The 13734-nt window shown below is 39.1% G+C and overlaps 1 protein-coding gene across 2 annotated transcripts in view; it reads right to left on the bottom strand.

The window, feature by feature from the left end:
- Positions 1–13734, bottom strand: part of fam135a (family with sequence similarity 135 member A) — a 26918-nt gene continuing 13184 nt past the window's right edge. Inside the window, exons 4-21 of one of the 2 annotated variants that reach the window (XM_062058316.1) lie at positions 13399–13538; positions 10482–10552; positions 10212–10385; positions 9964–10090; positions 9701–9854; positions 9203–9280; positions 8781–8830; positions 8410–8568; positions 8199–8272; positions 7946–8100; positions 6023–7868; positions 5788–5948; positions 5604–5695; positions 1862–1959; positions 1604–1755; positions 1420–1530; positions 1206–1319; positions 1–1028 (exon numbers count right to left, since the gene is read on the bottom strand). In XM_062058316.1, coding sequence (XP_061914300.1) covers positions 823–1028; positions 1206–1319; positions 1420–1530; positions 1604–1755; positions 1862–1959; positions 5604–5695; positions 5788–5948; positions 6023–7868; positions 7946–8100; positions 8199–8272; positions 8410–8568; positions 8781–8830; positions 9203–9280; positions 9701–9854; positions 9964–10090; positions 10212–10385; positions 10482–10552; positions 13399–13538 — 3962 coding nt within the window. In that variant the 3' untranslated portion in view covers positions 1–822. The remainder of the gene's footprint in view (positions 1029–1205; positions 1320–1419; positions 1531–1603; positions 1756–1861; positions 1960–5603; positions 5696–5787; positions 5949–6022; positions 7869–7945; positions 8101–8198; positions 8273–8409; positions 8569–8780; positions 8831–9202; positions 9281–9700; positions 9855–9963; positions 10091–10211; positions 10386–10481; positions 10553–13398; positions 13539–13734) is intronic. The other variant, XM_062058317.1, reaches the window with a different exon arrangement.

Genomic DNA, 13734 nt, shown 5'->3' with positions numbered 1-13734 from the left:
ATTTTTAATAGAACAATATGATATATAAACATTTGTCCAAGAAACATTTATCATATTCCAAGCAATACTTTCCAGTTTAAAATCACATAAACATCCATGTTACCAATCAAACACTTTTCATCAAACAAGTCAATATTAAAACTCAAATGTGCTTTCCGTTAAACGACGAGGACTGCTTACAATCCCTGCGACAAACCGTTATGCTGTAGCTTTGTTTCACCAACAACGCGGTCGGTATAAGTGCACATTGCTGCATAAAGGATTAGAAACACTCACTATTTAAAGTCCGAGCAGCAACGTTGCTAGTTCAAATCCAATCTTTTAAAAAAAGATGGAAAATAGTCAATATAAAAGTAACCTGTACAAATGACAATTTTCTGTACAAAAAGCTTTTAAAATGCAGTTGTGGTGCAAATGGATGCAATATCTCAGAAAAATTGGTGGAAAAGGTTTCGAAATGGTGACGCTATGTGCAGACTTGTCGTTTTAACATTGTAGCAGCTCATAATTCTTTTCAACATCTAAATTATTTGGATTAATTCAATAAAATATACAGAACCATACATAAATAACACTGAAAAGATAACTGAAAACTTGTCAAAAACTCTTCCCCAGCAAAAAAACGGCAGTAGAAAAATAACTAACTCCATACAAACTCATTTCAATCGAAACAACAAGGAAAAAATAATGTGTAATACATCTATTCCATTAAAAAGTTAATATTAGTAGTTAAAAACTAAGTGACAGTCCGAGAATGGTCATTGGAGGACAATTCAGATGCAGTGAGGTATTAGCTCTACATTCTGTTGTTCACATGCAGTTCTACTGAAAAAACTTGAGGCCTGCAACAAGGAAGAATTTCTCCAGAAAGATCTCTGAATCAAGAACAGCAATGTGGGCGGCGCGACCGATGAGAGAATTGGCTGTGTTGGGAAGCGCGTGGATGACATCATATCGCACGAGATTGCAGTCTTTGTTTTGAAGTACGGGCAGCAGCAGATTCTCAATCATCTCAGCGTACACGGGACCTGACAGACAAAATTTGTCACTTGGTGTCTTACCATAAATTGTAAAAATATAAACAAGAAGAAAACCACCTTCGTCTCTCACTAAAAGGTAGGTGAAAAACTACCATTCAAATGTTCAAGAGTCAAACAGGAACAAAACAGTCTTAACATGTTTTTCTTAATAGTGCCTCATCTCACCAGTTTGCTTGTCTTTTAATGCGGGTTTGCACATCTCAATTCGTGCTGAATGATAAGGGACGTAGCGATCCTGCAGCGAACCCACCAGCACCACATTCTTGAAAAACTGCAGACCTGCAGGTAACAACAAATCAGTTCAGTAATTAGATATATACTGTCACACATTCTGTACATACTAACAAAAGCATGTGATTAAAAAACCCCCACTGCGAACCTGATTTCTTGCTGAGCTTATAGAGGAAAGTCTGTCGAGGATCTGAGTGGTCACGGCATGTCAGCTGCAGCAGTGACCCTGACTTTTTCCACTTCTGCATAAACCAAAGGCCTGGACACAATATGATATAAAACATCCTATCTAGTACAACTAATACTAATGTCAAACATGTTTTGTCACTCACCTGTATTGACCAAAGCAGAGCTGTTGTAGAGTGTGCCAAGGTGAGGTCCAGAAAGGGAAAGGAAGGTGTGCAACCTGCTCAGGTAACATTTAAACCTGGGCCTGGTCAGTACAGAGCGAACAATCAGGTTTCCCAGTGAGTGGCCCACAAAACTAAAATAAGACAAAAGCAAGTTAGAATGTAAATGATAGCATAACTCATATGACTGAACAAAACTTAAAAATACTTAAAAAGTTATTTTAGTTGGATGCACTTTACCTTATCTTTGACAACGTGAGGTTGTAAATTTGGATATACTGGACTATTTCATCCAGCAGTCGGTCTGTCATTGACTCAAAGTCAGCAAATGTATCATTCTGGGGATAAAAACACCAGTAAGCCCAGAAGCAAGTATGCAACTATAAAGCCACTATGCATCTATTTATTATTATTAGCCTTTATTTAACCAGGTAAAATCCCATTGAGATCAAAGATCTCTTTTCCAAGGGAGACCTGGCCAAGAGGGCAGCAGCAAGGTTACATTAAAAACAGTAAACAAATATATAAAACATCACATTTACGACATTAAAACTTGCTCACATAACACATGTGCATACAGACAAGGTAGACTGCAGTCCTTTCACAGAAGCTTTAAACTCATTCAACGTAACAAGGGTTTGAAGTTTAATATTCGATTGTAGGTTATTCCAAGCCTTCGCTGCTGAAAACCTAAATGCTTTCTTGCCCAGTTCAGTTCTTACTTTGGGGACGACAAATTGCAGAACATTCATTGAACGAAGATTGTGACTTCCTTGTTTCTTTGTTAAAAGACAAGACAGATAAGATGGAGTGATACCCAGAATGGTTTTGTAGATGAAAACATACCAATGATTGAGGCGTCGAGCACATAAAGATGTCCAGTTAACCATTGAGTATAATACGCAATGGTGAGTAAGGGGAGCGCAGTTGGTGATAAATCTCAGTGCACCGTGGTACACACTATCCAGCTTGTGGAGACAACCAGCAGTAGCATTCATGTACAACACATCTCCATAGTCAATAACAGGTAAGAAGGTTGTTTCCACCAATTTCTGTTTCACAGTAAAAGAAAAGCAAGACTTGTTTCTATAATAAAATCCCAGTAAAAGTTTCAGTTTTTTTTTACAACATACTGAATGTGCTCCTTAAAACTCAAGTGGTCATCAATTAAAAATCCTAAATATTTAAAAGCACATACTAACATAATTTGTTGCCCATTTCTTGTTAAAATGTTCTCACACAGTGCTGATCTTACAGTTTTTGATGTGGTAAAGAACATACACTTTGTTTTCTCTGCATTTAAAACCAGTTGAAGATAGCAAAGTTGTTCTTGTACTCTGTCAAATGCATGTTGTAGATATTTAAAGGCCTCAGCAGGAGTGGGTGCTGTACAGTATATGACAGTATCATCAGCATAGAAATGGAAAGTTGAGTTCGGAATATTCTGTCCAAGATTATTTATGTAAATAGTGAATAATAATGGGCCCAACACAGAACCTTGAGGGACACCCTTTTTCACTTGCAGTACGTCCGAGGAGGAACCTTCTATCTGAACAGCCTGAGTTCTACTTGTGAGGTAATTTGCAAACCATCCAACTGCTTGCTGAGAAAAACCAATAGCTGAAAGACGTTTGATTAAAATGACATGATCAACAGTATCAAATGCCTTTGAAAAGTCAATAAAGAGGGACAGACAGCACTGCTTCTTGTCAAGAGCTTCAGTTACATCATTTATAAACTTCATAGCAGCAGTAACAGTACTGTGATTTCTGCGAAAACCTGACTGAAATGGTGACAGGATAAAGTTGGTGTCCAAAAAGTCTTTTATCTGTTCACTGATAAGGGATTCAAGCACTTTTGCCAGAACAGAGAGTTTAGAGATCGGTCTGTAATTATTTAGATTACTAGGGTCACCTCCTTTTAATAGGGGGATTACAAGGGCAGATTTCCAATCCAAAGGGATTTCATTTGAAATTAGAGTAAGGTTAAAAATGTGAGTCAGTGGTTCAGCTATAATTTCAGCTGCCAACTTTAAAAAGATCGGCTCCAATTTATCTGAGCCAGCTGGCTTTCTAGGTTTAAGTTGCTTTAGAGCCCTCATGACCTCTGTTGTGGTAAAGGGCGTAAAGTTAAAAACCTGGGTATTTTCAACGGTTCTTTCCGGAGTTAGCGGAACTTCAGTAGAGTTGTCAGAATTGTAGAGCAAACCAGAGGAAATAAAATGATTATTAAAATGACTACCCATTTCTCTTCTGTCACTTACTCTGACACCATCAACAAGTATACTAGGTGGGAGATTGACTGAATTACAGCAGCCGGACAAAGATCTGATGATTTTCCAAAACTTCTTTGGGTGTTTGAGGTTTTCTGTTGTTGTGGAGAAATAAAATTCTGATTTGACTTTCCGAATGAGAGAAGTAAATTGATTTCTTAATTGTCTAAAATTCAACCAATCCGCTTCTAACCCTGACTTGCGTGCCCTGGCCCAAGCAGCATTACGCTCATGCAATACATCTGACAGGTCCGATGTAAACCACTGATTGTCACGACCTTTAACCCTAAATTTTCTAAAAGGGGCATGTTTGTTCACTATACTCAAGAAGTTTTCGTGAAAATATTTCCAACCCAGTTCAACATTATCTAAAAGAGCAATTCTATCCCAATTAAAAAGATGCAAGTCATGTAAAAAAGCTTGCATCTCAAATAATTTCATATTACGTTTTTCAACAAGACGAGGCTTGCTTTTAGGAATCCTTGTGTCTCGCACTACTGCAATCACACAATGATCACTCACATCATTAGGGAAAACACCAGATGCAACAAATTTAAAGGGCATATTTGTTAGAATTAAGTCAATGAGTGTAGCTTTTTGAGGGCATTTAGGATTAGGTCTTGTAGCTTAGTTAATTAATTGTGTTAAATTTAGAGATTCACACTGTGCTTTCAAAGAGTCTGACACAGATGTGAGCCAGTCCCAGTTCAGATCACCAACCATCACTATTGCATTGTATTTCAGTTGAGACAGAAGCTTCACAAGAGTAGATATAGAATTACTAGGGGCAGATGGAGGCCTATAACACCCCACTACCATAATGTGGTGATTTCTAGCTAATTCAATTTCAAGTGCTAACAGTTCAAGTTCTTTACTTACTGATTCAGACAGGACTAATTTAACATCAAAACTCTGCTTAATATATATGGCCACTCCGCCACCTTTTCTTTGTCGGTCAGTACGATAGACATTATAGCCATGAATGTAAATATCTTTATCAAGCACAGATTGTTTAAGCCAAGTCTCAGATAAGACTACAATATCAGCATTTGTTGAGTTTATCCAGATCTTTATCATATCAAGTTTAGGGAGTAAACTCCGAACATTGATATGAATAATCCCAAAACCAGATCTAGTTTTAAAATCCGCAGGTGTAAAACATTGTGTAGGTGTATCAGGGCCTGGATTAGTCTCAACATTTCCTGAGAGCAATAACAATAATATAACTAAACATTTGCGCTTAAAGTTACCATCTTTTGAGTCTGTCTTTAATCTGTGAAAGTAAGTGCTTATAATAGGGGAGGATGCAGTAATGTTGACGTGATCTCTCAAAACAAGGAAACAATAAGAATGAATGGACACTACCATAGTATGCAGCCATTTTGTTTTGTCCAAAGTCACAGAAATCTTCAACTGAGATAAGGCCGAGGTTATTTTATAGTTGCCACTATGATGAAATGTCAAATTATCAAAGTTGTCATCTTGAAGTAGCGTAGCTTGTAAGGGGGGGTGACCAGACCCATTTGGGACACCAGTAAAACCACACAAAAGTATAAAACACAATATAATGATTTGTGACATAGTGAGAGGAGAAGTTCCACTTGTTTTACCACTTTTGAAGATGTTAGCAGACAGGGCTGAAAGCTAGCAACCAAGGCAGATGAATCTATGGTAACCTACTACTGAATAGTGATAAATTTATACAATCACCTGGTTTCTCTCCGACATTAGGAAGTCTATACGAGCACCAGGCAGCCCAAGCTCCAGGTAAGTCTTTACCAATCTCAGATCTGCACTGTTGCCTGGATCAATATAGAGGAACATCCACAAGTATCTTGGATTACTACCACAGACTCGAATAAAAAAAGCATGCTCTCAAGAAACCGGTGCTTACCATCCAAACCATGTACACAAACTATGAGATGAATGCCTTCTTCACAGCTTTCATCTTCCTCTAAGCTGAAGTAGGGCACACTGGATGCCAGCTCTGGTACTTCACTGTACAAGAAGCCTGGAAGCTTCAACTGCTTCATTTCTTCCTTAGCTTTGATAAACCTGAATGATCACATTTTATTAAGAGCATGTTTATGCATTTAAAGCCTTGTGTAGTATATAGGGACACAACTCACTCTTTCATCTGTGGTGTAGATGCACATTCGTACCACTGCAGATTACAAGAAACAGGGGTAGCTCGATGACGCCTTCCTGCACTTTGTCCAGCACTACTCGAGGCAGGATTGGAGCATCTTGGAGCTTTAGATAAATCCTGCTCTTCGTGGACATGGCCGATGTCAAGATGTTCAAACAAAAGACGTGTCTCTTGACCAGCTGTGTCTCCAGTACTGGTAGATTCCTCATCAGCTACACCATTCACAAAAGCGTAGCCATCTCCTTCCTCGTAGTAGCCATTCTCAATCATTTCATGATCGCCTTCGTCCTCGTCCTCCTCAACCTGAGATCCTGTTTGTATTCCCAGTGTGATTGCAGAAGTCTCCACTGGACTAATCTCGGACACATCTGTGCTGGAGCATGAGCCAAAATAGTTCTCTACCATGCCGCGTTTTACCAGATCAGTGCTACTGGTGGCAGAGTTACTTGAGTGACACGCAGTTTGAGGTTCACTTCGAGACTCTTTACTGGCCTCTGCCTCCTCCAGTTTGACTTCAGGATTACCGAGCGTTTTGGGGTCCATTTCCAAATCGAATATAGGTTTTACAAGTTGGGGATCTACCACTGTAGCATCAGTGACAGTTTTATTTTCGTTATCCCCAGAGAACACAACACTCTGCTCCTGGACCACTATACTGGACCGCCTGCAAAAAACGTCACCTCCACCAGATCCTCTATCAGAACCTTCCCCTTCGTCGTCTGACGGCAAGGAGTTAATGGAAGTGAGCGATGACTGAACACCCCTGGCAGTAGAAGTATCTTCTGAATGAAGAAACTCTGCTGCCCCACCAGGCTGCTGTATTGGACTTGACTGAACAGGCCTATGTGTAGAACTCACAGGGGTCATCCCGGGCTGTGGGCCAGCAATAGATGATTCAACCACACCGAGCCCTACACAAGACTGTGAGCCTGAAACATGCTGAGTTGCAAAGGAGCTGGACTCACTCTCGATTCCTGAGTCTGAGAGGCGGGAAGAGGCACTCGGGGCTGCTATATCGGGCAGCCTGATACAATCACTCTTTACCTGTACTGACACCAGACAGGAATGCTGGCTATGCTGTGTTGTCATGACCACACACTGACTGGAGTCACATTCTGTCTGTGTAATATCTGGAATATTGCTTTTAATAGCACCTTCAGTCTGAGATGGTCCAACAACTGTGATTTTGCCACTTTGGTTATTCAGTCTTGGTTTAACCTCAATTTGCTTAGGTTCAGCAAAACACTGCGTCAGCTTTTGGTTACTATGGTCACCATCGTCATCCTTGTTCAGAGACTGTTGGCACATAGAGACAGTGCCAGTGCCTGTCTGAAGACAAGCAACTGTAGAAGATCTATTGTCATTCGAGACACAATCAACATCACTCTGCACAAAGTGTGCTGATGAGGCAACAAGGTCAGAATAAGAACTACTCTGTAAACAACTAATAGAGTCCACCTGCAAGGCATCTTGGTCCTCTTCTAAGTTCAGGGGAGCCTCCCCTTCCTTGTACTTGGTGCTAGGGTCAGTGAAAGGAGCTTTGAGGTTCTTATAACCCACCAAAACCACCGAGTCCTTAGATCCATGTCTGATGAGCTTCTTGGAATTATCAGTCTTTGCATTTTTCTTCAGTTTAACAGATTTGCCTTTGGATTTTGGAGGTGGATCAAAGTTGTCAGACCAGGTCTTATTTAAGGGGGCACACTGGGAATCAGGTGGTAAAGAGCTGGCTGCTGCAACACAGTCTTTAGAACTGAATTTGTCTGTTTTGCTCAGCACTGAGCCCGTCCGTGTATTGTGCAAGCCCAGCCAAGGTCCATCCCGATCTGGTGAACATACAAAAATAAATAAATCTGGTTTAAAACCATTCAGTCTATTTAAATACTCTTTACTTCTCACGGACCTTCAGTGATCGAATCTAGGTAACGATCCTCAAAAATGATAGGGAGAGAGCTGACGTCACCATCCAGGTCTGCACATTCCACTGGAAGCGGAGGCAAAGAAAGAAAGTAACTGGAACCTTTGATGGCGTTAGTCATCTGTTGGTGACTGTGAGCACTGACAAGAAAGGAGATAACAGGAGGTCAGAGGGGGAAAACATGGTATCCAATAATTGGATATCATTTTAGTATTACAGATGAGTCATTGGAACATACTGTAACTCCTGATAGGCCAAAGCAGACTGTCTTGGATGCTCAAGACAGAAGAAAGCCTCAGCAAATCGCCTCACCTGAAACAACAACGGGTGTTAATTAAGTCAAGATTAAGTTTCATTCTCCAACAACAGAAAGTTTTATGAGATAACATTATTCCAGGATACTCCTCTAATATTTAAGTACCTATTGTATTTATGAAGTTTGAACTCACTCTTAGTGTGTGGTGTTCGACAGCCAGAAGGGCAGCAACTTTCTCCTGCAGCGATACAACCTCCATAAACTGTCCCCACAGAGCCATGAGCAGAGAGCAGAGTTGGGCCAGATTCATGTTAACTAGCTCTGCCAACTCATCGGGAGACTCTGCTTTTTGCTATAGAATAAGAAAAAACCCACCGGGATACAACCTGAGTCACACATACCAATATCAAAATAATACATGATAACCAAATGTTACAAATAGATTAAAATAGATATTAGTTTATAAGGCATTTGGTCTGTAATCTCAATGTGATGTGACACTGCAAACACATGTTTGTCATCATGAGAGCAAAGAAAATGGTTGGATTATTCAGCAGATCCTACCTTCACTTGCTCACACAACTCAACTAAACGGGCCTCCAAGTCAAGTTTTTCTGAGGAGACATGGAACAGTATCACACTTGTGATTACTTTTGTACCTTATTTAGTGACTACAAATGTCTGAGAAAGATATGAGAATGAAGAACGATGTGTTAGACAATACTGGTGTGAAAAAAAGTATAGCAGACTATCTCTTAGATAATATGGTGAGATCAGAGACAGTGTTTGAAAAAGCTGAGGTGAAGGCAATAACCAGATTTTAAATGTGGATAAAGACATAGTAGGAAAAAGGTGGCAGCAGGTGAATTCTATCAGCACACTGACGTGGACAGTGCAATTTTGTTCCTACAGGAAGAGAACTGGAGTGAAGAGGAAAAAGGAGAGAAAGGCAGGCTGGTTTAAGGTATGGTGAGGGTAGGACATACCTATGTAGACGTGCCTTTGACTTCGGGGATAGGGTCTTCTTAGTACTCTCTCATAAAGGACTTGCATGCTGGGCTTGGCTAGTAAGATTGCACATATAGGCATGTTTAACCTTTTATTACTTTGTCCTTTTGTGATAGTTTAGTATCTATCCACGAGTGCAGATTAGTTTTTGTAAGCCATTGTATTTTTAAGACATAACCTTATCTGTGCTTGAAAGTTGTCATGATTTGGATTTTGTTTACTGGGCTAACAGGGCATTTAATTAATATGAAATTAAATACTTTTGATTGGTCTGTGAATACACAGCATTTTTATTTAGGTGAAATGGTATGAGAATATGACTTAACTAAATATCATTGCTGAAAAACATGATACAAAATATGAGCATGTATGCAAAAAAACAGCTGAGGCAGAGGACAAAATAAACTATTTGATTAATGTTATAAAGCAATTATTACATGGATTGCGGATGGATGAGCAACAGGAATGTATTTTACCTAGTTCCATACGATGGGAGGAAGGCAGGTCCTTGGTAATGGAGGTGAAGTAGTCAAACAGGCCCTGGTAGGCTAATAGGAGAGTGGAGCAGAGGTTTTGGTGGAGGCTGAGGGCATGCTGTACACAGTGGTCAGATACCAGGAATGACCTTCCCTGCAGGACCAGAATACAAAATAGAAGACAATATAAATTGCTGAGCTCACTCAACTTTCCACACAAGGCTATGACATTACTAACAAAATAATTTGGGTTTTTTACGTACGTCTGTCGAAACTTGCTTGACATAACTGCTGCCAAACACAACGTTCTCTAAAGGCGGGATGACAGAGTCTTTGCTCTGTGCTGGAGAATTGCGATTAAGCCACGTGGTTTTTACTGGCCGTGGAAAACTAGGCAAAAGAGGAAAGGAAAAAATTCAAAAGCTGCGTTATACCCCTTTAAAACAGTAACATGTTTAAATGGAAATATTTGTGTGTTGATAATATTTGTTGAGTTATGTTGCAATTTTACCTGATAAGTGGTTGATGTAATGCCACTAGGGAGGCGTGGATGGCTACAGACATGACAGACAGGTGGAAGTAGTCAAACATGACATTGATGTGCTGGTGGATGCCACGCTGAAGGCTCAAGTGCAAACGAAGTGTGCGGCCACTAATGTTCTGTAAAGAGCTCGGGTCACCTGGTCTAGAGATAGGAAACACAAAGAACATATACATCATTAGCACAGAGGACAATAGCCTACATTACAATTGCACTGTAACTGACGTTATCAACACTTACGTGTAATCTCCATCAGTGAAGTACAGATCCAGAAGAAGCTGGAAATCCATATCACTGAGCAACTCTTCTACCTGAGGTTTAAAAAGGTACTTAGAGGCATCCAGTGTGGAAACAAGGAATGTCATCTGTATTTGGCCCAGTCAGCTGATACAGCTATATTATACAGCTATATTTGTTTGCTTGGATGTAATCTCTGAACAACTCTCTGCTGCCCCCTCATGTCTATCAAATACCTTTTCCCAAATTTTTGTTGACTATATAGCATTAGAAAAAGGTCAGTAAATATTTTGAGTGTCATCCACTCTGACTTAAATACGGGTCTCAAATGTACAGTATATGTAGAAGAAAACTAATACGTTCGTCCCTTGCCACATCGCGCTTCAAATATTGCGGCTTCACAACATCACAGATTTTTTAATAATATTATCATGTTTTTAAAGTACATTCCACAAAATTTTTCGGCTAAAATAAGAATTTTATAGCATAAAATAGATTTTAACTAAAAATATCAATACTACAGTAGTACTTGCCACTAGAAGAGACCAAACCAATCAGAGCGTGCTGTTCTGCATTGTGGCCACTGATTGGCTCAAGAGTGTAACAGTGACTAAAGAGTATTATTTCATGTCTAGAGGGCTCTCATAATGTTTAAAAAAAAAGTGTTCAATTCATAATGTTTCTTCTTTGCAGCAATTTCTTTATCCCAGTCAAATCTGGAACCAATTAACAGCAATAGACAAGGAACAACTGTATTCAGAAGCAAGAACCAAAACTGTGTCAATTCATACTGATTGAACTAATCTGCAGTAAATTGATTCCTGAAGACAGCGTTTAACGTGACCGCAAGAGCACGGACAATTCACTACAACTACAGATGTAACAATATGAAAATTTCACATCACAATTATCATGACCAAAATGATCATGGTTATCATTATTAACACAGTAGTTTTGAATGTGCTAATACAGACATTGAAATATTTTTAACAAGTTATTTTTTTTTAAATAACTAAAGTAAAAAGACACAGTTAGAAAACCCTCTATTTTGCATGTTTTGTGTTTCTTATGCTTCGCTGATAGTGTTTTAGTCTTAGTGTTTTATCTGTAATAATCGACAAGCTTTCAATGTTTTAATTATTGGTTTGTGCTGTAGCACTTTAGGATTTATTTAAATGAAAAATGAGCAACGAATCGATTCTATTATTATATAACATTTTTGGTGGGTGTTGTGGCACTCTCCTCTGGTCAGCGGTCATTGAAAGCATGGTAAAACACCTTGGTCTCTATTTCCTTCTGAGTATAGAATGATCACTCTGTCCTAAGAGAATACAGCTTGTAGGTTCAATGTGAACAATTGAATAGCTTAATTGCTCAGACAGCACTGTGTTTATATAAGTTTAGACTGGGGTATGTTGTTTCCTAATACAGAAAGATGTTAATGTCACTTGTTTTCATGTTTGTATTTATGTTAGCGATCTGAGACCAGTCAGCCTCTGAGTTTATCAAACATGTTTTTTTCGATAATTTTAATTTAAAACGGTAAAACTAATCGTCTGGAGTTTTACCATGGCTATCACTATTACCATTTATCAGTACATCCTTAACTAAAAACATAGGGATTTTTATTATTCAGATTCTATTTTTGATTCTGTTTAACGATTTGGTTGTTTAATGATTCTTATTTGGAAAAAAGGATAACATTCAGGTTGATTACCATCAACTTTGTTTAGTTTTGAAGAAACATAAGTGGACAAACCTAACAGTGAGGTCCTAAGAGGCCCACAGCCTCAATAAGGTGCCAGGGTACAGGGAGTCCCCAGAAATAAATAATTTGTATCAAAAATAACTGATATAATAATAAAATATATATTCCACTGTAGATATAAACAAAATAAAACCTATATTATTCTGTGACAATTACACAAAAATGTTTAGTGACATGTTGCAAATCTTTTTAAAATTGAAATATCATGATTCTTTTTAAAAGAACATATGAAAGTGTATATACTTGTCAACCAGTGACAAATACGAGAAAACCAAGTCCAATAAATAGTGCATTGTACAATTTTGCAACCATCAATTATGAACATTAGCCAATAGTTTGCAGAAAAATAACCATATCTGCTTTTTCAGTAAAGGTCTTCTTGACTAATTACATTTTCTCCAGTTATGGAGAATACTTCTCAGACAGATGGGAGGCGTGCAGCCTCTGAGCCAATCAGATGCTGACTTGTCAGGTAATGCATAAGAAAAACTAATTACACGCTTAAAGTTAATAATCTCATGTTATACAATGAAGCGCTAACATGGTATGCATTGTTAGTTACCTGCAGCATTAACAGAAGACAAAGTGCTCATGTGCCACTGCTGCTAATGAAGATTCACTTCCAGCTCAAGGGGGATTGAAAAAGCACCATTCATTCAAAGTTATCATATGCAGTTAACCCTAATATTTCTGGTATTATTTCCTCCCTTTAATGCAATATGCACTTTGCAAGTATTGTAAGTTGCCCTGATGTCATCCTTTCCAGTGAATAACTTTTGAGGGTTCAGGCTACTTTGGCGCCACGCGTGGTGTTGTTATATTTAAATTTTCCTGAGGGAACTCTCCTGAAGGAATCAATAAAGTACTATCTATCTATCTACCCACCTACAGGAATCGTTAACACAATCGGCAAAAGATTCCCAGGAATCGAGACACTGGAAAACGATTCTCAACAACAACAACCAGTTTTCCGTTCCCATCCATACTATAGCACAGATGCTTGCAGGATGGGAGCAACCTCATCCTAAAAATATTGGCCTAGTTTTAATACGGACCGAGTAAGAGAAGATTGTGTGTCCATTGTCATATACAGTCTATGGGGCAGATGCAACAACAAATGATGTTTCTATGTGACCAAACTACACAACCTACCTTATTCTCATCCAGCAGCATCATGACTTTGAAGACGAGCACATCGTTGACAACAACCTCTTCATTCTTGTACAGAATTTGAAATGTTTTGCTGGAGATGACGTCGTCTTGGACCAAAGCAGGAAATGCAAGATCAGAGCCTGGACAAAAAAAACACTGTTCTTAATGCGTGTGGTGATTGTAAAAACATTCAGTGGTCATCGCCGAGATGTTTGCTTATCCATCCATCCATCTTCTTCTGCTTATCCGAGGTCGGGTCGCGGGGGCAGCAGCCTAAGCAGGGAAGCCCAGACTTCCCTCTTCCCAGCCACTTCGTCCAGCCCGAGGCGTTCCCAG

This window comes from Entelurus aequoreus, linkage group LG09 (assembly GCF_033978785.1).
Source record: "Entelurus aequoreus isolate RoL-2023_Sb linkage group LG09, RoL_Eaeq_v1.1, whole genome shotgun sequence".
Lineage (NCBI taxonomy): Eukaryota > Metazoa > Chordata > Actinopteri > Syngnathiformes > Syngnathidae > Entelurus > Entelurus aequoreus.
This window is presented reverse-complemented; position numbering and strand designations above follow the sequence as displayed.